The 27,979-nt window shown below is 38.3% G+C and overlaps 2 protein-coding genes and 1 pseudogene across 7 annotated transcripts in view; 2 read left to right on the forward strand and 1 right to left on the reverse strand.

The window, feature by feature from the left end:
* The window catches only part of ADAT2 (adenosine deaminase tRNA specific 2), a 49,369-nt gene extending 43,093 nt beyond the window's left edge, over window positions 1–6,276 (reverse strand). The window contains exon 1 of one of the 3 annotated variants that reach the window (XM_058735509.1): window positions 6,104–6,276. In XM_058735509.1, the coding sequence (XP_058591492.1) occupies window positions 6,104–6,202 (99 nt within the window). In that variant the 5' untranslated portion in view covers window positions 6,203–6,276. The remainder of the gene's footprint in view (window positions 1–6,103) is intronic. The other 2 variants (XM_058735510.1, XM_058735511.1) reach the window with 2 other exon arrangements.
* LOC131514869 (small ribosomal subunit protein eS21-like) lies at window positions 4,529–4,833 on the forward strand (annotated as a pseudogene).
* A 73-nt stretch (window positions 6,277–6,349) lies between the features above and the next one.
* The window catches only part of PEX3 (peroxisomal biogenesis factor 3), a 35,471-nt gene continuing 13,841 nt past the window's right edge, over window positions 6,350–27,979 (forward strand). For all 4 annotated transcript variants that reach the window (XR_009263372.1, XR_009263373.1, XM_058735507.1 and 1 more), the window contains exons 1-8: window positions 6,350–6,680; window positions 12,296–12,427; window positions 16,659–16,740; window positions 23,357–23,400; window positions 24,927–25,051; window positions 25,445–25,511; window positions 25,619–25,673; window positions 26,256–26,424. Coding sequence is in view for 2 of the 4 variants with exons in the window: in XM_058735507.1 (XP_058591490.1) it covers window positions 6,608–6,680; window positions 12,296–12,427; window positions 16,659–16,740; window positions 23,357–23,400; window positions 24,927–25,051; window positions 25,445–25,511; window positions 25,619–25,673; window positions 26,256–26,424 (747 nt within the window). In the remaining 2 variants the exon portion in view is untranslated. The remainder of the gene's footprint in view (window positions 6,681–12,295; window positions 12,428–16,658; window positions 16,741–23,356; window positions 23,401–24,926; window positions 25,052–25,444; window positions 25,512–25,618; window positions 25,674–26,255; window positions 26,425–27,979) is intronic.

The raw sequence follows: 27,979 nt of genomic DNA on the forward strand, positions 1-27,979 counted from the left end.
GGGTTAAGGAGAAGGTGGTGAGAATAACCCAAAAACCCCACAGAAATGAGTTTAGGTGAAATGTTTTTCGATAAAATACATATTTGCTTTGCTGTCAAGTTCAAAATAGACTTAATTCACATAATCTTCAATCCGTCCCATCTCCTACTTTCGAACTCTCCCATCAATTCTTCTGTCAAGCCCGATCATTTCTTTACAAATTTGCTTTGTTACTTTTTACCTTGTCCTTTTAACATGCAAAAGTTTTTAATATTTATGTAATTAAAACACATCAATTTTTCTCTTCTGTTTTCTCCCTTTGGTGGTATAAAGAACCATCTTCATTCCAAGTCCTCCAGATCTTCTCCTAACAAACACCAATATTTATTTACCAGTGGCTCCTTTCTGATTTTAGTCTTCTTATGCTATGTCTTCAATTAGACTTTTACATTTTAACTTACAAAGCACAGTAATAAGCTAACCAATCTTTGACAAAGCAGGAAAGAATATCCAATGGAATAAAGACAGTCTCTTCAGCGAGTGGTGCTGGGAAAACTGGACAGCGACATGCAGAAGAATGAACCTGAACCACTTTCTTACACCAGACACAAAAATAAACTCAAAATGGATGAAAGACCTCAACGTAAGACAGGAAGCTATCAAAATCTTCGAGAAGAAAGCAGGTAAAGACCTCTTTGATCTTGGCCGCAGTAACTTCTTACTCAACACGTCTCCGGAGGCAAGGGAAACAAAAGCAAAAATGAACTACTGGGACCTCATCAAAATAAATAGCTTCTGCGCAGCGAAGGAAACAATCAGCAAAACTAAAAGGCAACCGACAGAATGGGAGAAGATATTTGCAAACAACATATCAGATAAAGGGTTAGTATCCAAGATCTATAAAGAACTCATCAAACTCAACACCCAAAAAACAAATAATCCAGTGAAGAAATGGGCAAAAGACATGAATAGACACTTCTCCAAAGAAGACATCCAGATGGCCAACTGACACATGAAAAAATGCTCAACATCACTCATCATCAGGGAAATACAAACCAAAACCACCATGAGATACCACCCCACACCTGTCCGAATGGCTAACATTAACAACCCAGGCAACAGATGTTGGCGAGGATGTGGAGAAAGAGGATCTCTTTTGCACTGCTGGTGGGAAGGCAAACTGGGGCAGCCACTCTGGAAAACAGTACGGAGGTTCCTCAAAAAACTAAAAATAGAACTACCCTACGACCCAGCAATTGCACAACTAGGCATTTATCCAAGGGATACAGGTGTGCTGTTTCAAAGGGACACATGCACCCCCGTGTTTATAGCAGCACTATCAACAATAGCCAAAATATGGAAAGAGCCCAAATGTCCATCGATGGATGAATAGATAAAGAAGATGTGGTATATATATACAATGGAGTATTATTTGGCAACCAAAAAGAATGAAATCTTGCCATTTGCAACTACGTGGATGGAACTGGAGGGTATTATGCTAAGCGAAATTAGTCAGTCAGAGAAAGACAACTATACAACTTCACTCATATGAGGTCTTCAAGACACAGAACAGATGAACATAAGGGAAGGGAAACAAAAATGATATAAAAACAGGGAAGGGGACAAAACATAAGAGACTTAAATATGGAGAACAAACAGAGGGTTACTGGAGGGGTTGTGGGAGGGGGGTTGGGCTAAATGGGTAAGGGGCATTAAGGAATCTACTCCTGAAATCATTGTTGCACTATATGCTAACTAATTTGGATGTAAATTTAAAAAATAAAATTTTAAAAAAGTAAATAAAAAATAAATAAACAAAAGCATAGTATTGAATTTCTTTAAAATGACCCAAATCTTTGGGATGCCTGGGTGGCTCAGTTAGTCTGGAGCCTGCTTGGGATCTTCTCTCTCTCTCCCTCTGCCCCTGACCCCCACTTGTGCTCTCTGTCTAAAAAAAAACACACACACAACAAAAAAAAAGCAAAACAAAAAAACATATCTTTACCATGTTAACTAATTATTTGTGTGTGTTCTCCTTTAGTCTTTGTTTATTTGATGAAAAAAAAGCTTTTATTTATTGAGGATAATATGTCAGGGCTTTACAAACATGATCTCTTTTAATCTACACAACTCTGTGAGCTAGATACTATATACCCATTTTATAGAAGAGGCCTCTGTGGCTGAAAGGATAAGAACCTGTCAAAGTTAGTTGGCTGTCAGTAGCCACTCTGGGGTTTGAACATATGCCTATCCAAACTTTAAACATACCCATATAATATAAAATAATTTGTATTTCTGTTTGCCTAATGTTGAATATCACATGTAGCTGTGATAGTTAATGTCATGTTTGTACCTAGTATTCATAATCGTTTCAATAACAGCACATTATTCAACACAGTCATATACCACAATTTAACCATTTCCCTTCATTGGAAGTTTTAAATGCTTCCTAGTCTTCCCTATTACATAGAACCCTGAAATGACAAGGATTGCTTTTATGCTTCCAAACTATTTCCTTAAGATAAATGCCACACAACTGTATTACAAGGTCAAATGATATGAACATTTATTTTTTGAGGCTGCTAATTACATTATGCCAGCTTGCCTTCCAAAAATGTTGTAATGATTAGACTGGTAGGGTTGTATTGATTTTTGTACAAACTCACTAATTTTAGATGACATTTTTTAAAAAATACATTTTTAAGCTCTCTCAAAACCATTTTCCCTTCTTTTATAACCCAGGCTTATGTTGGTATATTAAAATCACAAACTAGGATAGAAATTTCCTAGTGCAAACACTTTATTTTAAACATGAAGAGAGTAAGACCAAGATCGTCAGAGCCAGACATTCTAGCTATCTGTATTGGCCATATAAATATGTCTACTCTGTACAAAAGTTATGAAAATGCTAGTATCCTACCTATTACATGAATACGGCATATTGCACTTTCAAATTCCTCAGAGCTTAACAGATTTGGCCCTAGATACGTTTCTGGTTTCATCTTAAACGCTTCTCATAAGTACGTAGTGTACTTTGAATCACCTTATCTTCGAAGTGATTTAACATTTGAAGTTTCCGTAGTGGGGAGGGGATGATTGGACAAAGAACAAGATTTATGACAAGCACTTCTTCCCCTTTGTTTAAGGCCTGCAAGAACATGTACCGGCCCAAACCACAAGGGCCTCCTTGACCCTCTGTAGGAATAGGTAAACTAGGCAATCCCATCCCCAAGTGCTTATAATCCAATTAAGAGACAAAAATGTCAAGGCCAGAGAGATCTTGGAAACTATTTGGATCCATCTCCTTCTATAGAGTAGGAAGGGAAACCCCAGGGGGAGGCAGCAAAAGGTAGTAAAAGGACTTAAGTGTTTAGGCCAGAAGTCTAGAGAATAGTGCAGAGGTATGTGAATGAAATGTCCCAATATATTATGAACAAACGACACTTAAAGGTTAAAGGAAAATAAAGACCCAAGAAATGAAAGGATGAAAAAAAAAAAAAAACCAACCCAGCTCGGATACAGGAGTGGGAATGCTCAATGACTTATTAAAGTCTGCTGTTTCTGAAAACCTCCATTCAGTCCTCTATGGTAGCATCTCGGAAAATCTCCAGACATAAATAGTTTGAAGAGAGCTCAGGAAGCAAATGAAAGTAGACAAAAGGGCCCGCAAATTCTGACTTCCTAGCATTCAGGCATCATCTGCCCTCCAGAGCTCTCACCTACGGAAGGGTGAGAGCTTACTTTAAGATATTTTAGCTTCCTGTGTATATATTATCATCCTCCCCCATAAGAAGCTGCCTAAGATATTATTGAAATGATTTGGGGAAGAGTGAAATTTTGATATTGTGAGAAGTAAAGGAGATGGTTCATTTTCAGAAACACTAAATGAAAGCTGGGCTGTCCAGTTAACCTAATAGGTCTACAACCTACTGGAAATATGTGCAACCCTCACCCCCACCCCCACCCCCCTACAATGGAGTCCCAAACCCTTAGACACTTCGCTTCCTGGTTCTTCTTCCGCTCTCTGTCTGGTGGACTTATTTTCACAGGTTTTGCAATGAACATGTGCCATAGAATAAAGGGAGGAGGGAATGAAAGTCTCTGCCTCACTGCAGGGAATAGGTTTGTCCCAATCAGACTACCTTTTGCCTTACATGGGCATAGGCAACCTCCGGGAAAGGCTGTAACCTCTGTAGTACTCAGCCAATGAGAAATCAGGGGAGGGACCTGTGTGCTAGGAGATAAATTGCCTGCTGTGACCGTCACCAATGTGCCTGTTCATCAGACACCCACGCTTGGTTGATTAAAGCCTTGCTTCACTGTGCTCCGAGTCTTGGCCTCTTTCCTTTGATCAGGTCAGTGGGCTTATTTCTCATAGATGTCAAGCGAAAACTCCTTGTCTCCAACTTAGAGTAATTAGTAACATAAAAGAAGTTCAGGACAAACATCCATATTACAAGTTACAAATTAATTTTTAAATGTGTATGTGAACAATAATCAAAGTATCAGAATGCTATGTATCTTGTAAGTTTAATGGAGGAAATAAATTATGAAATGTGTTCAAAGAATAGGTCCTAAAATCAAGTCAGTGGATCAGGACCAGCAGTACCACATCAGCCAATTTGTGGATGTGGATGTGACATGGAAATGCTCTACCAGCAAGGGCATCATCTGGGCCAAGAGGACCATGTGCCCATCCAGATGAACCTGGCTGAGGTTGACCAGGGGACAAGTAGGTTCAACAACCAGTTTAAAACCTACACTATCTGTGGACCAGTTAACAGGATGGGGGAGTCAGATGACTCCATCCTCCTACTAGCCAAGGCCAACAGCATCGTTTCAGAGAACTTCTGACTGGAGAGGCTCACAGATGGAACATTTGTCATAAATAGCAACCCCCGCAAAAAAAAAAAAAAAAAAAAAAAACCTCAATGAAATTGAAGTACCAGGAAAACTGTACATAGGAAGGTTAAATACTGTTCTGTGAAACTTTTATTTCAGTTATAGTTATGTGTGAGTTTATTGCGTTGTAATATAAAGTAGACTTTTCTTATTGTGAGTCACTTCCAAAAAAGTATGAGAAACAAGTTTAAAAGAACATTATGTAAGTAACAGAAACAAATGGAGAGATGCTGTAATACATCATGGCTTAGAGAAAAATATTTGGTTGTAATAGAGAATGAATGCAGGGGTAATAGTATGAGTAGAGAACAAAGAATGTACCAAAATCAGCTGCAGTACTAAATTTCCAATGCCAAGCATAGTGTACTCAATAAACATGTATGGAGTGAATTAATTAATAATTATGGAACTAATTAACTATTGGAGACCAGAAGCCACTAAGGATAGGAATATGAAAAAAAAAAAAAAGAAGATAATCAAAAGCATGTATGAAAAAAAATTTCTTTTACAGCAGCCTTAGAGAAATGTAAAACTGAAGGGCATTTTACACATGTATATGTGTGCACGGGCATATATTTATATACATATACGTATATAAGCCAACACACACTTTTATCCCTATTAAAGAGCTCACTGGTCCTCGTAAGTATGGGTAAAGCTTAGATTATACACAAATCTGATTAGAGCTCTTCTTAATCAGCAGTCCTGAACGGAGCGAGAGAGGGAAGTGAAAAAAAAACAGGGCAGTAGCATGGAAGGATGAATGAATGAATGGTAGATCTGACTGTACAGGGACTTGTTTTTACCCTGCTCTCTATCAGACACATCCTCAGGGTCCTTTCTCCTACTAGACAGGTTCAAGAGGTCATAAATACACAATAATGTAACTTTCCGGATTTGCGAGTGTGTCTTCGGGGAAAGAAGGGGACGCACAGCACGTACATACCAGCAGCAGCTGAATGGGGGTGTTTGGTTCATACTTGATACCAGTGAAAAAAGAAATGATTTTTGTATTTCCTCTCCTCCTTCCCCCACAGCACTGTGCGAATGGACTAAAGAAAACTTCAGGGGAGTAAAGCCAGCAGTTCACCCAGAAATGTGACCGCCATCGAGATTATGGTGACGAGAAAGCACACGCAGGACGTTTGCTTAAATGCCCGGGTCGGGAAGAGGGACCAAAGAAAAGTTCCCACCCACGGCACGCACCTCCTGGGCTCCTCACCATTTGCATCGCTTCCTCCATCCACTTTTCGGTTTCCTCCGCCGTCACCGAGCACCCGGCGCCGCCAGTAGCCGGCGTGGAGGCCGCCTTTGCCTCCATCCTGCACCCGGGCCGTGGTGCTCAGCGCCCGAGGCTGAAGCAACAGCAGCGGAGCGCCGGCAACGGAACGCGGCGGACGCGAGCCGCGGTTTCCAGGGAAGTCGAACGGCGATGCACTCGGGAGCGAATTCTAGACGGACCCGGGGGGCCCGGACCAGTGAGCGGCGACGGCGGCGCGGCGGCAGCAGCAGAAAGCGCAGCTGCTCGCCTGTAGTCCACGCCCCCTCCCCGCCCCGGTGACAGTCTCTGCGGAAAGTCGCGTTTGTGATTTCTGGAGAGCACCGAGCGGGACTACGGAGGTGCTGCCTGGTCGTTGGGGCCAAGTGACGAGGAAACGCTTTCCTGGCGAACAGCCCCTCCCCACCCCCGCCGCCCTTAGACAGCCCGCACCTTCAGGGTCTGAAGATGCTGAGCTCTATGTGGAATTTTCTAAAACGTCACAAAAAGAAATGCATCTTCCTGGGCACAGTGCTCGGAGGTGGGTGACAGCGTCCTCGGAAAGGGACATTGGGAGAAGGGGGCGGAAGAGAGGTGACTGTCTTGGAAAATAGAGGCCTGGCGACCATAGTCCCGGATATGTGGAGGGGCTTTCGCTCGCCGGTCGGACGGGGCGCTGGGTGACGAACCCCTAAGGGTCTTCCCGTCTCTGCGGTTGTGGGATTTGTATCTTTTGTCCTGAAGCTGCCCCTTACTCTGTTTCTCTCCTCCCCTTTCTTTTCGCGGACCTTGGGAGAACCCACCACAATTAAGTTTCTGTTTCAAGATAATCATTCTCTTACCGACACATATTTCAAATTGTTTTCCTGGGAGATTCTTCGTTTCTCTTTGGCACTCTCCGTATTTTATTTGGCTTTCATCCTTCGCAGAAGTTTCATAATGTTCTAGGAGAGTTACCTAAAGCCTGCCCTTCCAGCGTTGTTTAAAGTTAGGGGCGCCTGGGCGGCTTAGTGAGTGAGCCTGGAGCCTGCTTGGGATTCTCCCTCTCTCTCTCTCCGTCTATTCCCCCCTCCTCCTCCCTTCCTCTGCCCCTCTCCCCAGCTCGCTTGCGCGGGCTCTCTCTGTCTCAATTAAAAAAAAAAAAAAATTAATTTGAATTTTTGAAAACTGCACAGTTATTCTAAATGACTGGGAGGTATATACTAGACAAACACAAATCAGTGTTTTAGTTCTGTTTCTGCTTCTTTAGAATACAAATTATGCAGTAGGAAATGTTTGAGAGATGTTGTGCCGTCTTCCTGGGGATCTTCAAGGTTGGGATCAGTGCCCATCCAGCTGGTGTAACTGAGTTGCACAGGCTGAGAGGCGATTTGGAAACAGGGAAGATAATCCTGAGAGCCTTTTGCCCCATAGGACAGTCATGCCATAATATGCAGGGACTTGAAGGAGAGAATAAAAAGCCATGTGAGATATAGGAGAAGGAAGCATAGGAATGTTAAGAGGGAATTTTTAGAATTTGACTTTTTGAGCAATTATCACTAACTACATGCTTCGGTTACAGAAGTACTTAAAAACAAGAACAGCAGTTTTCCAAACAATTTGACTGCCTCTCTCTTACTATTAGATTATATTCTATTGACCCCAAGCAATGTGAAATTAACAATACTTTTAACATCAATAACTCAGATCCGTTGATTCTTGAAAGCTTGAAATCAGCTTGTTGATGGTGAGGAGAGTCTTTTCCTGATCTCTGAGGTGTATCACAAATCACTAAGTTTTTAGGTAAACTTTTACAGCATTCTTTGAGAAATCCTTTACCAATAAGGTATATTTTCCAGTATCTTCAGCCATTAACATCTAATGTACAGAGCTCCCTCAACTTACAATGGGGTTATGACCCAATAAACTCATCGTAAGTCAAAAGTACATTTAATACAACTAACCTACCAAACATCATAGCTTAGCCTAGTCTATCTGAAGAACACTTAACTTTAGGTGACAGTTGGGCAAAAGCCTGTTTTATAATGAAGTGTGAATACCTCATGTAATTTATTGAATACTGTACTGAAAGTGAAAAACAGAATGGTTGAATGAGTACTGAATGATCGTAAGAGTTGTTTACTCTCAGTGATGGAATGGCTGACTGGGAGTGGGGCTCACTGCCACCCAGCATCACCAGAGAATATTGTACCACATATTTGCTAGCCCAGGAAAAGATCAAAATTCAAAGTATGGATTCTACTGAATGTGTATTACTTTCGTATCATCACGAAGTTGAAATTTTCATAATTCAGGGACTGTATATTTCTCTTATGCCAAGACTACTAAATCTATCTTATTTGTAGAAGTTAAAGACATGTATGATGGAAGAACTATAAATAAAATATTTTTTGGCACTACTGAAGGAAGGAAAATAATCTCTCTTTAGCAATCTCAGAATAGCGTACCCCTTCAGATTTATGGAATAACCTAATGGTAGATTAGATGTAATGGAACAAGGAGCAAAAGAGTATACTTAAGAGATAGTTATAAATTTTTTGAAAAATCTATTGAGAGCTTTATAATTACAGATTAAGAGGAATGAGAAGGGGTGGGGGAAGTCCACAGGGATAGAAAGAGAAAATAATCCTAGTGTTTTGTATCTTCAAGGGAAAGGTTCTACAACATGTTACATTTCAGTTAACATAAGACATAGTTATCAAGTGCCTGTAGTGTTGAAGGTGATATGATTAGAAATACAAGAGTTACAGATTTTTAATAGTAATAGCTACCATTTGTTGGGTGCCCAGTGGGCACTGTGCTAAGCTCTTCTAGTCAGTGGGCATGACGAGTAGTTATTTTTTTTAAGCTTCTTTGTTTCGAGAGGGAGAGAAAGAGAGAGTAAGCTTGAATGGGAGAAGGGCAGAGAGAGGGAGGGAGGGAGAGAGAGAGAGAGAGAGAGAGAGAGAGAATCCCAAGCAGGATCCACGTTGTCAGCATGGAGCCCAACTCCAGATGAGATCATGACCTGAGCAGAAATCAAGAGTCAGACGCTTAACTGACTAAGCTACCCAGGCACCCCAAAACTGAATTTATGATGTGGGAAGACTAGAAGATACTTTGCTTTACCAAGAGTGTTCTGAAAGGAAACCTCAAAACATTTATATTTAGTTTTGAGGTATTTCATGAATGTTTTCATTATTCATAAATAAAACCATAGCACAGAAGAAATTTTAAAGCACCTTATAAACCCAGTCTTTCATTTTATGGATGAAAAAATCTAGACACAGAGAGAGGAAGAGTCTTGCTCAAAATTACCTGCCTAGTTGGTGCCACAACCATCAATACCTACTGTCTTCAGGTCAGATTCAGGCAGCCAATCGAGTATATAGATGATCCTGAGCCCCATATTTTAGCTAATGAATTCTCTGTCTTCGTTTTTATTTTCCTAGGGAAAAAAAAATCAGAATATGTTAATTTTAGGAATGAGACCCTGGCTAAATTTCACCATTTATGGGAACTGACTTCAATGCTAACTCAAAATAATAATAATAATAATAGGATAACAAATATCCTAATTCTATGTATTCATTTGCTGGTGTTGCCATAACTAAGTACGACAAACTGAGTGGCTTAAGCAACAGAAATGTATTGTCTCGTAGTTCTGGAGGCCAGAAACCCAAGATCAATGTGTTGGCAGGATTTGTTTCTTCTGAGAGTCATAAGAGAAGGATCTTTTGCAGACCCTTCTCCTTGGTTTGTAGATGGTCATCTCCTCTGTGTCTTTACATCATCTTCCTTCAACACATGTCTGTGTCCAAGTTTCCTCTTTTCAGAATACCAGTCAAGTTCGATTAGAGCCCACCCTAATGACCTTCTTTTAATTTGATTACCTCTATAAAGACCTTATCTCCAAATAAGGTCATATTCTGAAGTAAGGGGACTTCAACATTTGAATTGGGAAGGATAGGTGTGATACAGTTCAATCCACAACAATTCATGTTCTTTTAGCTTTCGTTAAAATATACTACACTTATCAAACAAACATGGTAAGTAGTTCCTGAAAAATTTTTATCAGATACTGTTGAGAATCTAATGAAAGCAGTGTACCTTTTCTCCCAGAAAAACACATATGCTAGTCATTTACTGTTATTCCAGAAAATTCTTAGCTACACAGAGGGCATCATTGCAGTGTTTCATTTTACATCATTACTATTATTTGAGAAATAATAGTAATTTTACACATAACTTTAAGCAATCAGTTGTGCAAATAAAATACAATTCATTGAGAATTCGTTGTTACGTAAGAATTGCCTGTCAAAGAGTTAGTGAAGCATAAGCCAGTTTCTTCATTCTGTTGGTATTATGGCACTATCATCAGTTTATTGAGAAAGGATTACAAGAAAAGTAGTTATGAAGCCACTTATATGACATTTATTTGCTCTTTAAACATAATTACAATACATTTATTTGCATACAAACATAACAGTCATACTTTATTTCTCATTATTTGCAGGACATACTTTTAATGAACTATTATTTTTTAGAATATATATGTTATCAGTTTATCTATAATGCTTATATTAGTGAAAATATTTCAGGCTATGTGCTTGCTTTGCAGTTCTTAAAGGGCTGCCTTATCCCCACTTGTGACAAATAGACCAAATCCAATGATTTAGGTCTTGCAAAGTTCTTAGGTTCTTTTTGGCAGATATTGGGGGCCACAGACAGTTGGAGATAGGTGAGGATTAGTTACTCCCTTACAAATTTGTTGCCAGGTTATAATGAAACAAGTTCTAACACACATAAAAGCAATCTATTAGCCAGGATAAATAAAACAGTATCCTAACTACGTTTTATGAGCTTATTGAAGTTCGTGTCCTCTTTTGGTACCGCAACAGAACCGCGCATGAAAGATTAGCCTGAAGCAAATGCAGCAGTATTCCAGTGGTAGGATTCTGTTGGCCATTTGGTTAGCAACTTTGACATTTGGTTAACTCCTTTCACTAAGAAGAATCCACTTAACTAGCAGTTGAGGTTTCAAGGCTAAACCATTCCTAGGGAAGAAGGACTTGGCTAGATTCCTTATATTCTTGCTCAAGTGAGTTTTACTAAAATAGTTTTAGCTAATCCAGTATCTTAAACACCACTGATTTAATCTATGAAAATCCATTTGATATTCATTATGCTAGATAAAAGTTAGGTGAAGTACTTAAACCTTGGAGTGTGGCTTTTGGTCAAATACTAACTAACCACTCTGGAGTGTTCACATTCACAGTTAGGACAATTGACTGCCCCTGGGGCATAGAATAAAATGTGCACATTTGTATCATACTGTCTGTGTTGAAATGTGCTCAGCAAAATTATAAGCCTCATGATCCCACCTATATTTTTATGCTGTAGTGTTGTAATTTAGGAATTTCTGTATCTTCCATCTCTCTTTTCCACTGAAGTTACTATTTCTAGATGTCTGCCTGACAACCTACCTTTCTTGAATTCTTTAAAATTTTTATCTATAAATAAATACATAAATATTTTATCTTAAGTTTAAAAAAAATATGTTGACTGAAGAAAATATGGAAAATACCAAGAAGCAAATAGAAGAAAGAGATCAGCTGCTATCCCACTATTCAATAATGATCATTGTTTATTATATGTTAAAACCCATCTGTTTTTCTATGTATCTACTTATGTTAAAAAGGGAAACATCCAGGATCTTATTTTATAAATCTAGCAATATAATATGAATATTTCCTTGGATTATTAACTATTTTAGCAATGTGGTTTTTAATGGCTACCTAAGATTTCATAAGACTATTGTATGTACAGACTATAATCTATTTAAACAACCCCGTGTTGCTGGACACTTAAAATATCTCCAGTTCACTATTAAAGGCACTGCTAGACTTTGTACATTTAATTTGTTTCTGTTTCTTCAGGCCTGGTCCTTATTGGCCATCCGTCCATCATTGGCTGTTAAATGCCAGTCTCCTTTTCCTTCTATTTAGGTCACAATTCTTACACAAGTTTTTTAACTTAGGTTTTTAAACGTTACGATTTTTAGCTTTTCATTGCTATAAGCCTTATAGCAATGAAGCAGGTTTAAAATACTATTTGGAATTTTTAACAGTCTAATTAGATTAATATACTTGCTTGTTTTAAAAAAAATAATTTTAGGAGTATATATCCTGGGAAAATATGGACAGAAGAAAATCAGAGAAATACAAGAAAGAGAGGCTGCAGAATACATTGCTCAAGCACGACGACAGTATCATTTTGAAAGTAACCAGAGGACTTGCAATATGACCGGTAAGGCAAAGAGAAACATTTCTACATGTGTAAAGTTCCTTGATGATTTATACTAATTTGCATACCTCTAGGACCAAAGTTAGAGGAAAAGGCAAAAGAAGAACGATAAGTCTAGCAAATATTTATATGATTTAACTGCAATACATCATTTAACGTGGATTTTAAAAATCAATATAAATGAATACAATATACAGTAAAGGTTCATTGATTTCACTTATTTTTTCATCAAATACTTGAGGTACCCAGTACTGGGAAAACAAAAGGTGAACAATAAAAAACAAAAAAAAATCCCTGACCTTTAGAATTTATATGCTAGCGAGAGTAACAAACGATAATAAAACAAATAAATAACTTCAGGTAGTGATAGCTCCTATAAGGAGAATAAAGCTGTGTGAGAGGTGGGGATTTAAGAAATGGCAATCAGGAGAGTCAGGCCTCCTTGAGAACTAAATGATACAGTGGAGGGAGCAATATGCTATGGTGGCAAATGAGTTTGGCACATTCAAGAAATAGCAAAAGGGCTAAGTAGCTAGAGCGGAATGAGCAGTGGGAAGTAAGTCTACAAGGATAGGCCTGATTTCATGGGGCCTCCTATGCTGTAGTAAGGAGTCCTAAGTGTGTTAAATGCACAGTAGGCAACTACAGACCCGTGAGTGTAGCACAGTAGTATATACTACTCAACATGAATTAATGGTAATAATTTAACCCGGAAGCCTACTGGGAAAATGCTGTAACACAGTCAACTGCCCACATTTGAAGAGAACAAGTGTTCTAACTGGCATAACCCTTCAAGAATTAGTTCTCAAATCCATGTCAAACCTCTTTCTTTTTGTTTTTTTTTTTTAATGTTTTGAGAGAGAGAGAGACAGAGCAAGAGCAGGGGATGGGCAGAGAGAGAGAGGGAAACATGGAATCTGAGGCAGGCTCCAGGCTCTGAGTTGTCAGCACAGAGCCCGATGCAGGGCTCAAACCCACAAACCGCGAGATCATGATCTGAACCGAAGTCAGACGCTCAACCAACTGAGCCACCCAGGTGCCCCCCTCTTTCTTTTTTATTGGTTAAAACTTTTTCTCTAACACTTCTTTCAAGAACAGCTAATTTAGAAAGAATTTATAAAGGTAGATTCTCTTTGTTTAGTTTTGAAAGTAAAATTTTTTTCCTGCGTTTAAAGGACTTTATTTTTAGTATAATGCTAATACTTCATTCTATAAAGCAAACAGTAATCATAAACACTGTGTGTGATGACAACTCGGATAAAGCACAGTGAGTCCGGTTGCCAGTTTTTCCTTGTGATGTCTGTGTCTTTGGGCAACTCTAAATCTCCGTTCTCTTTTCTGTAAAATAATCATCATAAAACCCACTTCATAAATGTTTTGTAGAATGTGATGAAATAATGCATGTAAAGTGCTTGGTGCTTAATAAATACTCTGTAAATAAAATAACTTTTTAAAAATTACATAATTCTTTAAATTGAATAAGGTAGTCTGGAGTCTCAAAATATATTTCAATTTGACATGGACCCTTGTGTCTGTTTGGGTCCTCTGGGAAACAGATGCTAAGATGGGATTAGCTATCGAGAGATATATTAGGGGAAACAGCTGTGAAGGATAAAGGAATGAGAGCAGAAGGAGGCAAGGAAAGCCTTTAGACCATAGTGCAGGTCTTCCATGTGAATGCAAGGGAGAAGGAAGATTGGGTAAAAAAGTCTCAAGTCTACAGCACAGTTTCAAGAAAGTTTTAGCAGGCCAGTGGGAAGTCCTTAAGCCCAAGTTCCCTGGTAGACAAGACCTACAGGAATGGATCTGTGTTAGTATCTCCATGGAGCACTCTCATTGTCTGGGAGTGGTGCAGATCTGGTAATGGACCCAAGAGGGGTGGCAGCAGGGGCTGCCAGCCCACCACGCTCCTCCTAGCAGATTTGGATTTGGTGGCACATTTCTATGATCATCACAACCCTCAGATGAATAAATAGCTGCTTAGGTAATTAAAAATAAAATAGGATAGGAGCCAAATATAGGTCCACTGAAAAACTTTCCAAATTAGCTTTCTGGTATGCATTGATAATGGGGTTGCAAATCATGTGATTAAGTTTTTATCCTTCTGAATAATATGTAATGGGTATACTAGAAAAATTTAGTACTTTCAGGTAAATATAGCTGGGTTTTTTTTACCCAAAAAGTTGGCCCCAACTTGACAGATAGCATCTAATGAAATGCTTCTCTGTGTTCTGCCCAGTGGCTTTATCTTCATGATTTTACTAAAGATTTAGGAGAGATGCTTATGAAATTTATACATGACACAGTGCTAGGCTGGGATAAATGAATTGTTCTGCATTAAAAGTCTGTTGTACAGATACAGAATTGTCTAAGTTTGCTTGCAAGCAAGATACATGAATAAAGGTTGGGAATTCTAGTTGAACATAAGCTTGTTATAAACAGTTTGATATGACTTCTAGAAATACTAAATTAATCTTAGACTACAGTAATAAAATTGTGGTTCAGATCAAAGGTAGTTACAGTACACATGCTCTGGAGTAGTTGGAGTACAGGTCCATTTCTGACTCTCACATGTTAAGAATATACAAACTGGAATGTGCCAGAAGAGGCCAAATAAGGATAATAATAAGAGCTAACACTTACCAAGCATTCTCATGTGCAAAGAAACACTGTTCTAAATCCTTTATATGTCTCAATCAGTCCTTACAACAATTCTATAAGGTAGATCCAATGTTATCCTGAGTTTACAGAGAAAACTGAAGCACTGAGAGGTTAAATAACTTCCTCAGGGTCACACAGATTCATAACTGGTGAAGGGTTGTTTTGTGATTTGTGGTTGGACTGAGGGGTGTTTATCATGGAGACCGGATGGCTAAAGAAAAACATGAATGCTGTATTCAACTAGATACAGAAATGTATTTGTTCACTGGTAAAAAAAAAAAAATGCCTGGAAGAGAAGAATTGAATAGGCTTAAAGGGAAAGTAAAAGGCTCTTATCAGGAGAATTGGTGAAGAGACTCTTCTTAAATCATGTTTTACCACATAATCTTTAAACTAGTTCCCTATTAACTCTGTTTTCTGAATGTAGGACTCTAGCCTTGATTTTTCTTGGTAAGGTAGCATCTCGCATTTGAGCTAGGTATATATCAACTACACTAAGAGATAAGCCACCTTTTATGTTGGCTCTGAGCTGCGACTTTAGTTAATGGTCTAAATGACTTAGGCGATTCAATCATACAACTTGAGGAAATATGCTAAAGCTACATAGAGTAGCACTGGAATAAATGTCTAGAGTAGACTAACAGCTAAATTTTCTATAGAAAAAAATAATAATGCATTTTATAATTAACATGTCTTACCTAGTCAAGAAATAAAAATTATACACTGAAGTTTTCCCTTTTAGAATGTGGTATTTGTGATCTCTTGATATTTTTTCATTTTGTTATCATTACTTATTTAGTGTTAGAAACTAATTTTTAATTTGTATATGTGCATTTCTCCAGTATTTCTTACACCATACATAGAGCCATAAATAAACTCTTATAAATTACATGAAGTCTTTTTTCCATGGAGTACTGTCTCTTCACGCAACTCCTTGGGAGTTACAGGCAATAACCATTGGTAAAACCAAAACTACAACTTAGCAGCTCTTAATTCCCGGCCTGACACACTTTTGTCTTGGCTACAATAAGTGCTTATTGCTTTGCAATATTTAATAAATAAACTTTTCTAGAATTACAAATAAAATATGAAACAAAAATATAGCTAAAGATAAAAATGTTTTTGATCATTTTATTATATAAGAAATAAATTCATTGTAAAAAACATTTGGAGAGTACAGAAAAGAAGAGGAAAAAGAGACGATTGTTAATAATCCATAGCCCAAAGATCACCACTGTTAACATCTCAGAATAATTCTTCCCATTCTTTCTTGTATGTGTACTTGTTTACATTGCTATGATCATGATATATATATATATATATATATATATATATATATATATATATAAAATATATATAATCCTGTTCACTTAACATAAGCAGATAAATGATTTATTAGTATATAATCAGTTTTTATTATTCAAAATAATAACAATTTGAAAACTCTAGCCTTGACATTCCCTCCCAACCCCTGCTAGTCACTAGTCCTATCGTATAGCCTAAAACAATATGCATTTCTCATGAAGGCAGTCCTATCACCTGGAACCTGTTTTATCTCCTGTTTGCATTACAGTGCTGTCCATGCTTCCAACCCTGAGAGAGGCCTTAATGCAGCAACTCAATTCCGAGAGCCTCACGGCTCTGCTAAAAAACAGGTAAGTGCAAGTTAACATCATTTTTTGTTTATATGGGGGCACTTAAATCTGTAGAATACACTAAAATATTTTTAAAACATCTTTGTTTCCTTATTTTTCTAATTAAAGCTCATAATATATAGACTTGTTTAGAAAAATATTCAGTAACTGTCATTGAATTCATCCTATTTTGTCCTCTACTTTGATGCACAAAGTATTTAGGTCAACAATATTTGTGTGTATTTTGGTTTCCATTTAAATAGATCTTATGGGGCGCCTGGGTGGCGCAGTCGGTTAAGCGTCCGACTTCAGCCAGGTCACGATCTCGCGGTCCGTGAGTTCGAGCCCCGCGTCAGGCTCTGGGCTGATGGCTCGGAGCCTGGAGCCTGTTTCCGATTCTGTGTCTCCCTCTCTCTCTGCCCCTCCCCCGTTCATGCTCTGTCTCTCTCTGTCCCAAAAATAAATTAAAAACGTTGAAAAAAAAATTTTTTTTAATAAATAAATAAATAAATAAATAGATCTTATATCACTTTGACCTTATTCAGAAATTTAATTATTGAGTGCTTATGGAACGTGTTCCTGAACTAGATGTTGTGAAGCTGCTTGAAGAGTTGGTGATATAATAGGTAAAGCATGTGGACATACATTTTGAACAAGGCATATGAATTTACATTTTATATTATTAACAAAATAAAGTGCAAATATAACATAAGCATACAATAATGATAATTGACCTCACCATGACAGTTTACTGAGCACAAAGCACTTATTTGGAGAGAGAGAGAGATAGAGAGCAAGTGGGGGAGGGCCAGAGAGAGAGGGAGAGAGAGAATCCCAAGCAGGCTCTGTGCTGTCAGTGCAGAGCCCTACAGGGGCTTGAACTCATGAGCCATGAGATCAGGACCTGAGACGAGATCAGGACCTGAGACGAGATCAGGAGTCGGATGCTTAACTGACTGAGCCACCCAGGTGCCCCAGAGAAATAGGTTTTAATTGCCTTAAGTTTTGGTTTTATTGGGGAAGTAAGACAAATGAAATAAGCAAATAGCACTTTTTATAAAAGCAACATAGTAACAGACACAATAAATATAGTAGCATTCTTCCTTCTTGGTTACCATTTGCTGCAAGACCCTGAATTCCCTATGTTTTAGAGGATTCTGGATAATTAAGATAAGATTTCTTTCCCTTTAAGACTGCCACCCAAAGAAGGAGTATATGACATAAATTCAAGACATATTGTATTTAGTCTATGGAAAAAGTAAGAGCAAAATCTGGGAAACCAGAGAATAAAGGGGTTTATTTTTCTGGATAGCCCTGGACAGCTTTCAAGATGAGGTGTCATTCCTCTCTTCTTACTCAGTACACAGAATTTCTTCAGTTCCTAAGGGTTTGTGATAGTTCTCCTTACTCGCTGTTTCCTCTTTTAAGTATCTCAGTGTATTTTTTCTTGGCCTTTCTTTTGATTTGAATTACTGTTTGCAATTTTGGGGGGAAAATGTCCATTTGAAAAATATTTGGATAAACAGGGGTTGAGCCCTTACAAAGTGTGTTTAAATAAGGCCTCCAATCTTATGACTGCTTTTGTATTGGTTTTCAGACAACTTTGGTCTTATAGAAGCCTGTCAGGCAAGTTAAGTTTCTCTTTGAACTAATTATGATAATAATTAACCAGAAATAAGTGATTTGATAATCTTATTCTGTCAGTTTTATAAATCGCAAGTAAACATCCATCAGTGTTTTCAACACTTGGCATTATTATTGAAGATTGATAACGGCCATGACGTTTCATCAGGAAAGAATCTTGGGGTTTTTTTTTGGTTTTTTGGGTTTTTGGGTTTTTTTTAAGACAGAAAGAGCAGGGGAGGAGCAGAAAAAGAGGTCTCTCTCTCAAATCTTAACCAGCACAGGCTTGACCTTAGGACTGTAAGATCATGACCTGAGTTGAAACCAAGAGTCAGACCCTTAACGAGCCACCCAGGTGCCCCAGGATTGGTTTAATTCTCTTTTTTTTTTAAGTTTATTTTTATTTATTTATTTTGAGAGAGAGAGAGAGACAGAACCCCAAGGAGGCTCCACACTATCAGCACAGAGCCTGGACGAGGGGCTCAAACTCATGAATCTTGAGATCATGACCTGAGCCGACATCAAGAGTTGGATGCTTAGCCCACTGAGCACCCCTGGTTTAATTCTTAAACATGTTTTAGTGACATTAAAGAGTCTCATATTTAATTTAGGGATGATTTTTATCAAACAACTCATTTGAAAGGAATCATTGCATAAAAAGTACTTTATTCTACATAGATTTGGAATTGGAATCTTTAAAAAAGATAATGTGAAAAAAATTTTTTGTTTCATTTTTTGAAAATGCATACATTGTGAAATGGTTACCACTGTAGAGGCACCTGGGTGACTCAGTCAGTTAAGCATCTGACTTCGGCTCAGGTCACAATCTCACAGTTTGTGGATTCGAGCCTCATGACAGACTCTGTCCTGACCGCTCAGAGCCTGGAGCCTGCTTCAGATTCTGTCTCCCTCTCTCTCTGCCCCTCCCCCACTTGCACTCTGTCTCTCCCTCTCAGAAATAAATAAACATTAAAAAAAATTTTTTTTTTAAAAGAAAGAAAAGAAAGGGCAGCCAAGGGAACCTAACCTGTAGTCTTATGGAGATGGTTAATAGAACATGGCATCTGGAGGGACGAAATAGATCGGGTAGCCAACAAGGGTAATGCTTTATACATGATCAAAAGAGAGCAAGAAAAGATAAGCAGGGGGCTGAGATCTCCCCTTCCCCACAACTGTAATCCCATGCCCAGTTTCCAGAGTTGAGCCTCTTTTCAGACCCAAGACTCACTGACTGAAAAGATGGTTGGGTTCCCAGGGAAAAGATCCCTGCAATATTTCAGCAAGTGTGCGAAGTAATGAGTCCCCCGATATTTTTCTAAAGGGGCCTGTGTGCATTTACTCAGAGGGATGTACATTGGAGAAAGAGAAATACCCAGATATGTCTCCCACTTGTGCATGCGCACTCTCTGTCTCTCAAAAATAAATAAGTAAACATTAAAAAAAAAAATGGTTACCACAGTCAAGCTAATTAACATATCCATCACCTCACCTAGTTACCATTTTCTTTTTCGTAGTGAGAACTCTAAAGATATACTCTTAGCAATTTCAAGCATACAATGCAATATTATTAACTGTACTCCCCATGCTCTCCAGTAGCTCTCCAGAACTTACTCATTTTATAACTCTAAGTTTAAATCTACTTTTGACATCTAATGATGGTGATGTCAACATGAAGAAATGTCCTGGGTGACTATAACTCTTCCCCATCTCACCTCAGTCCCCCCAGATAAATATAGTTTGAAGACACATACCTAATTTGCCCCGCCACTAAGTACTTCCTATGTTGAAACTTTTGGAACTGCTGTTTTCTTATGTCGTTTTATTTAGATTTCTTTTTTTCCTTTTTTTTTTTAAATTTTTTTTTTTTAACGTTTATTTATTTTTGAGACAGAGAGAGACAGAGCATGAACGGGGTAGGGGCAGAGAGAGGGGGAGACACAGAACCGGAAGCAGGCTCCAGGCTCCGAGCCATCAGCCCGGAGCCCGACGCAGGGCTCGAACTCACGGACGGTGAGATCGTGACCCGAGCTGAAGTCGGACGCTTAACCGACTGAGCCACCCAGGCGCCCCTATTTAGATTTCTATAAAAAGCACTTTGAAATTTTTTTGAAGTGACATTCAAAAGAAAAAGTGGTTTATTTGCATTAAAATACCTGACCTTTGAATTTTGTTTAATTTCCAATTTATTCAGAATATATTCCACCACAAGGCTTGAACATTAGCTTAAGGTTGCAGTGGTACCTTGTAGGATTTACACCATATGTCTTTTCTCTTTTTTTTTTTTTTTTTAAGTCATTTATCTTTGCTGTTCTTTTTTTAATTTTTTTTTTTTAACGTTTATTTATTTTTGAGACAGAGAGAGACAGAGCATGAATGGGGCAGGGTCAGAGAGAGGGAGACACAGAATCTGAAACTGGCTCCAGGCTCTGAGCTGTCAGCACAGAGCCTGACACGGGGCTTGAACTGACGGACCACGAGATCATGACCTGAGCCAAAGTCGGCTGCTTAACCGACTGAGCCACCCAGGCGCCCCTACACCATATGTCTTGAACCTGTGTCGTCTAGGGAGGAGATAACTAAAGCTCTAAGGTCAGTTCAGTGGCAAAGAAAGATAAGAAGCTAGTAATATCCCACAATTGTATTGGTAGCTCAACTTATTGAAATGTAAATTTATGTCTGAAATAGTAATAAAGAATATGGGTTTGTAGTTTGTCTTTGTGGGGTTTTTTTTATTTTATTTTCCTCAGAATTTATTTTTATTGTATTTTACAAAAGTATCAGTCTGTGATAGATTGGAAACAGGAAAGAAAAATAAAACTGGTCCTTCCATATAGGTGGTTTGAGAAGCACTGAACTCCATCTACGTGATAGCTCCACACAGTGGAGCACTATGCCAAGGTTAAAAACAGAGAAGAAGAAAATAAAAGAGAGATGGCTATTATTTGTGTACTTCAGTGGAATGATTTCCAGGATTTGATGGGATTTGATGGTATATAGATATATATTTTTTAACAGTAAAGACAAAGGTGTATACTATGTTATTTATCTAAGGGGGCAGATAGGAATCTTTATGCATATTTGCTTATATAAAGCAAAACAACGGTGGGGCACCTGGGTGGCTCAGTCAGTTAAGCATCTAGCTCGTGGTTTCGGCTCAGGCCATGATCTCACGGTTCATGGGTTTGAGCCCCATGTTGGGCTCTGTGCTGACAGTATGGAGCCTGCTTGGGATTCTCTCTCTGTCCTTCTCTTTTCTTCCCCAGCCCCACTTGTGCACATGCTCATGTGCTCTCTCTCAAAATAAATAAACTTAAAGCAAAACAATGGTAAGTTAAATTTTTTTAACAGTTGCCTGTGAAGGGGGAGAATAAAGAGGAATAGGAACAGACTTCTTTGAAGGTACATTGCTGTGTGAATTTGACTTTGGAACCATGCAGATATTTTACATATTTATAAAACTGTATTTAGTGTTTGCAAAGCAATGTCAAAAAAGAGATGGTAAAATAAATCAAATTCACCTAAATATGTAATTGGTGTTCTAACCGCAAAGAGAAATTATGCCAGGTGAACAAACCCTTAAAACTCTTCAATGTTGCTATTGGTATTCTGAGACTCTTGTGCATAGAGTGAGGGATGAAGCAAATTGGTAATTACATTGGTGTCACTGATTGCTAGTGTGGGGGAAAAAAATACAGATGTAAGATCAAGGAGATGAAGTTAAAAACCCTGTCATCCTAATTTTGAATTGGATGTATCATTATGGTGGCTCAGTCAGTTAAGCATCCAACATCCACCTCTTGATTTCGGCTTAGGTCATGATCTTGCAGTTTGTGAGTTCAAGTCCCACGTCAGGCTCTGCATGAGTGCAGAGCCTGCTTGGATTCTTTGTCTCTCCCCTCCTTTCTCTGTTGCCCTACAACACTTGCTCTCTCTCTCAAAATAAATAAACATTTAAAAAAAAGTATCAGTACAAATTCATGACATATTTTATCTCTTTGAATATATGTACATGCAAATAAATACATATTTACTAGCTTACTCTACCAGAAAGGCTTAGAAACAGTGATGTCTCCAGTAACAATGAATATCCTTTTCTTTTTTTTTTAAATTTTTTAAATTTATTTTTGAGAGAGAGGGGGCAGACAGAGAATCCCATGCAGGTTCTGCACTGTCAGCACGGAACCTGAAGCAGGGCTCGAGCTCACCCGAAGCAGGACTCAAGCTCATCTGAAGTGGGGCTCGAGCTCACCCGATGTCGGGCTTGAACTCATGAACCCTGAGATCATGACCTGAGCCGAAACTGGATGCTTAACCAACTGAGCCACGCAGGTGCCCCAGCAATGAATATCCTTAATCGAAGATTCCAGTCACAGACTACCATTCTCTGCTGTAAGGAACCAGGACTCTTGGAGAAATGGGTGATGTCAGGTCCATAGCAAGAATTGAACAAGATGAACCCAGAACAGCTTTTCTTGTCAGTAAGCAAGGAAGCTATCAAAGACTAATAGGGTGATGTTAGAAGGATTCAGGAACCAACTTGGATAGTATCCCCAATGGTCAAAGATGGGCAATTTGAACATTAATAAGAATAATAGCTACAGTGGGCTGAAACATCGAATATATATTTAATATATTTAAAGTAACGATACTTTAAAACAAAAAGTTCTTCATTATTTACGTTTGAAGAATTACTGATGTGCTTCGTTATTTGTAAAATGGTAAATAAAGGAAAGAAATAAATGTTATTCTTGATTTTCCTGTATAACTTCACAATACATATATGCATATGCTCAGAAGGAAGATAAAGACTGGAAGGATAGATACCAACATACTAGTGAAATGGTTGTTATCTTTGGTTACTGGAATTACAATTGTTCTTTTATTATATTTCATGGGGTTTGTTTCCTGTAGTTATCCTGTAATAAAATATAATTAAATATAAAGCTATGAAGTTTTAAGTTTTCCTTTAGATTACCTGATTACTGTTTTCATATTTTCTGATTTACTTCTTTAGGCCTTCAAACAAGTTAGAAATATGGGAGGATCTAAAGATAATAAGTAAGTCTACCTACTCTATGTGACAGCACATTATTAATATATTTACAAAGGAAATATTTATACTCTATTACATGGATGACTCTTGTTTACCCCACAGAGTTGTTGCCCGTATTAAATAATTCTCCCAAAGCAAGTTGATCAATATTTGGTCATAGAAAGTATTCACTAAATGTTAGTGGTGGTGGTAATATTACTGTTGATATCGTTATGGTATGTAAACCTGTCCTAGACTGCATATGCCTACATTAGGTACTGGTGGATGCACTATTACGGTTTGTTTGATATGAAATTTATTGTCAGACTGGTTTCCATACAACACCCAGTGCTCATCCTAACAGATGCCCTCCTCAATGCCCACCACCCGCTTTCCCCTCTCCCCCAGCCCCCACCAACCCTCAGTTCTCAGTTTTTAAGAGTCTCTTATGGTTTGGCTCCCTCCCTCTCTAACTTTTTTTTCCCCCTTCCCTTCCCCCCATGGTCTTCTGTTAAGTTTCTTAGGATCCATATAAGAGTGAAAACATATGTTTTAAGGGAAGTTTTTACTCTCATCCAGATAGTAACTTTACTTTGACATTGTATGCAAAATTTCATTAGTGATGAAACTTTGAAACAAAGAGCTGCCCTGGGGCCTCTACTTATATATGTGTATATATATATATGTACATATACATATATATATATACACACACACACACATCTCAGAACTTTATGCCACCAGTTATTCTTACATTTTCCCATCTATTCATCTAATCCTTCTCGACTGAATCATGCTTAAGCTTTACCTATTTAAAAATAAATTAGACCTTTATTCAGCCACCCCTTATATACTACCAAAGACTTCTGCATTCCCTTTTCTTCACTCCCACTCATTTTTCCTCCACTCATTGTTTGACACACTACAGCCCGGCGCCCACTTCTGTGTCTCCACCCAAACAGATCTCACAAGCATCAGCGGTAACTTCTGTGTTACTAAATCCACTGGACACTTTCCTCCTTCTAGACCTCTTGGCAACAGTCAATAAACTTATTCTTTCCTCTGTTTCCAACACTCTGTCCTAGGCTGCTGTGAAGCCTAGTTTCTGGGTATCCCCCATCTATACCTTTTTCCAGCCCTTAAATGGGCTCATCCTCCTTTACCTGCATTGCAGTCTGGAGTTCTTCCATACACAGCCCTCTTCTCTTACTCTCAGCTAGCTCCCGGGACCACTCAGAGCTTTGAGGCTGCAACTCTTAGTGTTTCCCAGTCCTTCCTTGTTCTCCTTTCTAAGCTAACAATATATATATAACCTTTCACTTAATATATTGGTTATTGTTTCAATTAAGGGATCATATCTAATTTACGTTAAGCAACCAAGTTGTAAGGAAATAGACTATGAATATTTTGAATTGATATATTTTTGTCCTTAAAACATTTACAAATCTATTTTTAAAGTCATGTTGTGAGAAAATGACCATAGAGTTAGTTTGTCATTTTACACATGTTTGTTTTCATAATAGTACCAAATGGTTTTCTTTTCTCTGTGAAGGTTTCACAAGAAGTATCGTAGCAGTATACAGTACTTGTATGCTGGTTGTTCTTTTGCGAGTCCAGTTAAACATAATTGGTGGATATATTTACCTGGATAATGCAGCAGTTGGCAAAAATGGCACTGTAAGTTTAATAGACCTTCATAGATACTGCCCTTTTTCCCAAGAGGTTCAAAATTTAACTGAATATTACTTATCTTGATAATTTGTATAAAATATATTTTTTCTTTTTTAAACAGTTTATTTATTTATTTTGGAGGGAGAGGGGCAGAGAGAGAGGGAAAGATGGAATCCCAAGCAGGCCCCACACTCAGCCCAGTGGACCTTAAAGCAGGGCTATATCCCACGACAGCGAGAGTATGACCTGAGCCAACATCAAGAGTCAGACACTTGACTGACTGAACCACCCAGGCTCCCCTCTAAAATACATATCTTACATTTCATGTGATCGTAAACTTTTATATTATTTATTTACTAGTAATATTGGGTGATTTAACCTTATTTCTGTTTTGTACAGACAGTTCTTGCTCCCCCAGATGTCCAACAGCAGTATTTATCAAGTATTCAACACCTCCTTGGAGACGGTAAGATTCTTATTTGTGACCTGGAAACTAATTTTAATTTGTTCATTTGTGTTTTTGAGGAATTCAAAAAGTGAACAAGCCTTTTATGTTTGTTTTTCTTTTAATAGGCCTGACAGAATTGATCACTGTCATTAAACAAGCTGTGCAGAAGATTTTAGGAAGGTAAGGCATTTTGCTGTGGCTTCTCTGACTTCCTGATTCTGGTGAATAAAAGAAAAATTAGAATTGTTCTAGTGAAGCTGGTGATTTGACAAATGGTGGTTTGTGAAATTCTTTGTAACCTAATACAGACACAGCCCTGGGATACTGCGTTGTGAATCCATTTTCTTTGTTAGTGTCAATCTTTTGATACTAAGGGGAAAGTTTTAATGTTTCATTGTTTATTGATTGACTTCCAAACAAACCAGAAACATTTGGGTCAGAGATAAAAGACCTACTTTCAAATCTGCCTCTGAGCCTGTTGTCTTCCATTTATATCAGCAGTATCTATAATTACAGTGGGCTGAAACATCAAATACATATTAAAATATATTCAAAGTGATGATACTTTAAAGATTCTTGTGAAATCTGCCACAAGATTTGATGTGGCTCTGAGATAATGACACTGAACTGATGGCTGATTTTGTAATATATGGTAGTGATTTCAGTCAGCGCTTTCAGGTTTGACTAGATCTCAGAGAGCAACCTGTTAAGAAAAGAGCGTATAGCTTCAGTTTATCCTATTTCCCTTTTCTCTGTTTCTAGTGTTTCTCTTAAACATTCTTTGTCCCTCTTGGACTTGGAGCAAAAACTAAAAGAAATCCGAGATCTCGTGGAACAGCATAAATCTTCTTCTTGGGTTAATAAAGACGGATCCAAATCTTTGTTATGCCATTATATGATGCCAGATGAAGAAACTCCATTAGCAGTTCAGGTGATTAATTCATAACCATTGAACTAAACCAGTTACTCTGAATTTTTAAAAATTTTGTACTATCCCTTGAAATTTAGAATTCTGAGGCTCTTGAAATGTAATTGATTTAAAACCATGTATTTCAGGGGCACCTGGGTGGCTCAGTCAGTTAAGTGTTTACCTCTTAGTTTAGGCTCCGGTCATGATCTCACAGTTGTGTGGGTTTGAGCCCCGCATGGGGCTCTGTGCTGACGGCACAGAGCCTAGTTGGGATTCTCTCTCCTCTCTCTGCCCTTCCCCTACTAGCGCTATCTGTCTCTCTCAAAATAAACAAATAAACTTTAAAAGATAAATAAGTAAAGCCCTGTATCTCATTTACTTCAAACTTCATTAATTTAGAAAACAAACAGCAATTATGACTAATTTCTACTTAGAAACATAATTTTAGATTAGATATTCAGCAGATTTTTATTGAGTATTAGTTGTGTGATAGACACCATGATGGATGATTCATATATAAAATGAACAAGACACATATGTTCATTATATTTGGGGAACACAGGAGACAAATTCAGTTCATGTGGCTAAACCGTATTTATAAGAGATGCAGTAACGGAGGATATAGCTGATAGCTGGGGCAAGATCATGAAGAGCTTTGTATGTACTTCAGTTTATAGACAAAGATCCATTTTAATCAGGCCACTACCACAATTACACAATCTGCTTTTTAAAATGAAGCAGTGATGGCAGTATCAAAATAGACGGAAGGGAGTTCTCGTCATCCAACTGAGAAACAAAGAAGGCCTACTCTGACAGTTACCATTTATGGTGTTGCTGCACACTGGTGTGTCCTGGGAAGTTGTGATTTAAATTACTCATAGACGAAGAATAAGAAAGAGGTGCCTGGGTGACTCAGTCGCTTGAGCATCTGACTCTTGATTTTCCTCCCAGGTCATGATATGCGCTGGGCATGCAGCTTGCTTGGGCTTCTCTCTCTGCTTCTCCCTCTGCCCCTCCCCAGCTTGTGTGCAAAATAAACAAACAAGAAAAATGTCAAAGATTGCAGGTTATAATATCTCGTTTTTTAATAATTATTGGGTTTTTTTTTTCATATGTAATTGGGTTATACCCATTCTTTACAGTTAAGAGAAGGATATCTTATTTGACAAACCAGAGAGGCTCCTAAGCCATGCCTTAACCTAGAGACTCCATTAGAACAAATATTGCCATGGTTTTCCTTGCCTGCTGTTTTTCCCTCCCCTAGATACCCCAAAGCTAGACCTGTTCGGGTGCTCAGAGACCCTACCTTCATGAGTAGGCCAAATAAAGGTTGCTGCCATTTGAGGGAACCCTGTGACCTACAGGATAGAGGCTAAACTGAACAAACAGAATGGATAGAACAGAATTAATGAAAGAAATAGGAGAAAACTTACTTACAAATTAGAATCTCAAGGACATGCAATGAGAGTATTAAAAAAACTTTCTGGAGGGGCGCCTGGGTGGCGCAGTCGGTTAAGCGTCCGACTTCAGCCAGGTCACGATCTTGCGGTCTGTGAGTTCGAGCCCCGCGTCGGGC

This window comes from Neofelis nebulosa, chromosome 6, assembly GCF_028018385.1.
Source record: "Neofelis nebulosa isolate mNeoNeb1 chromosome 6, mNeoNeb1.pri, whole genome shotgun sequence".
NCBI classification, from domain to species: domain Eukaryota; kingdom Metazoa; phylum Chordata; class Mammalia; order Carnivora; family Felidae; genus Neofelis; species Neofelis nebulosa.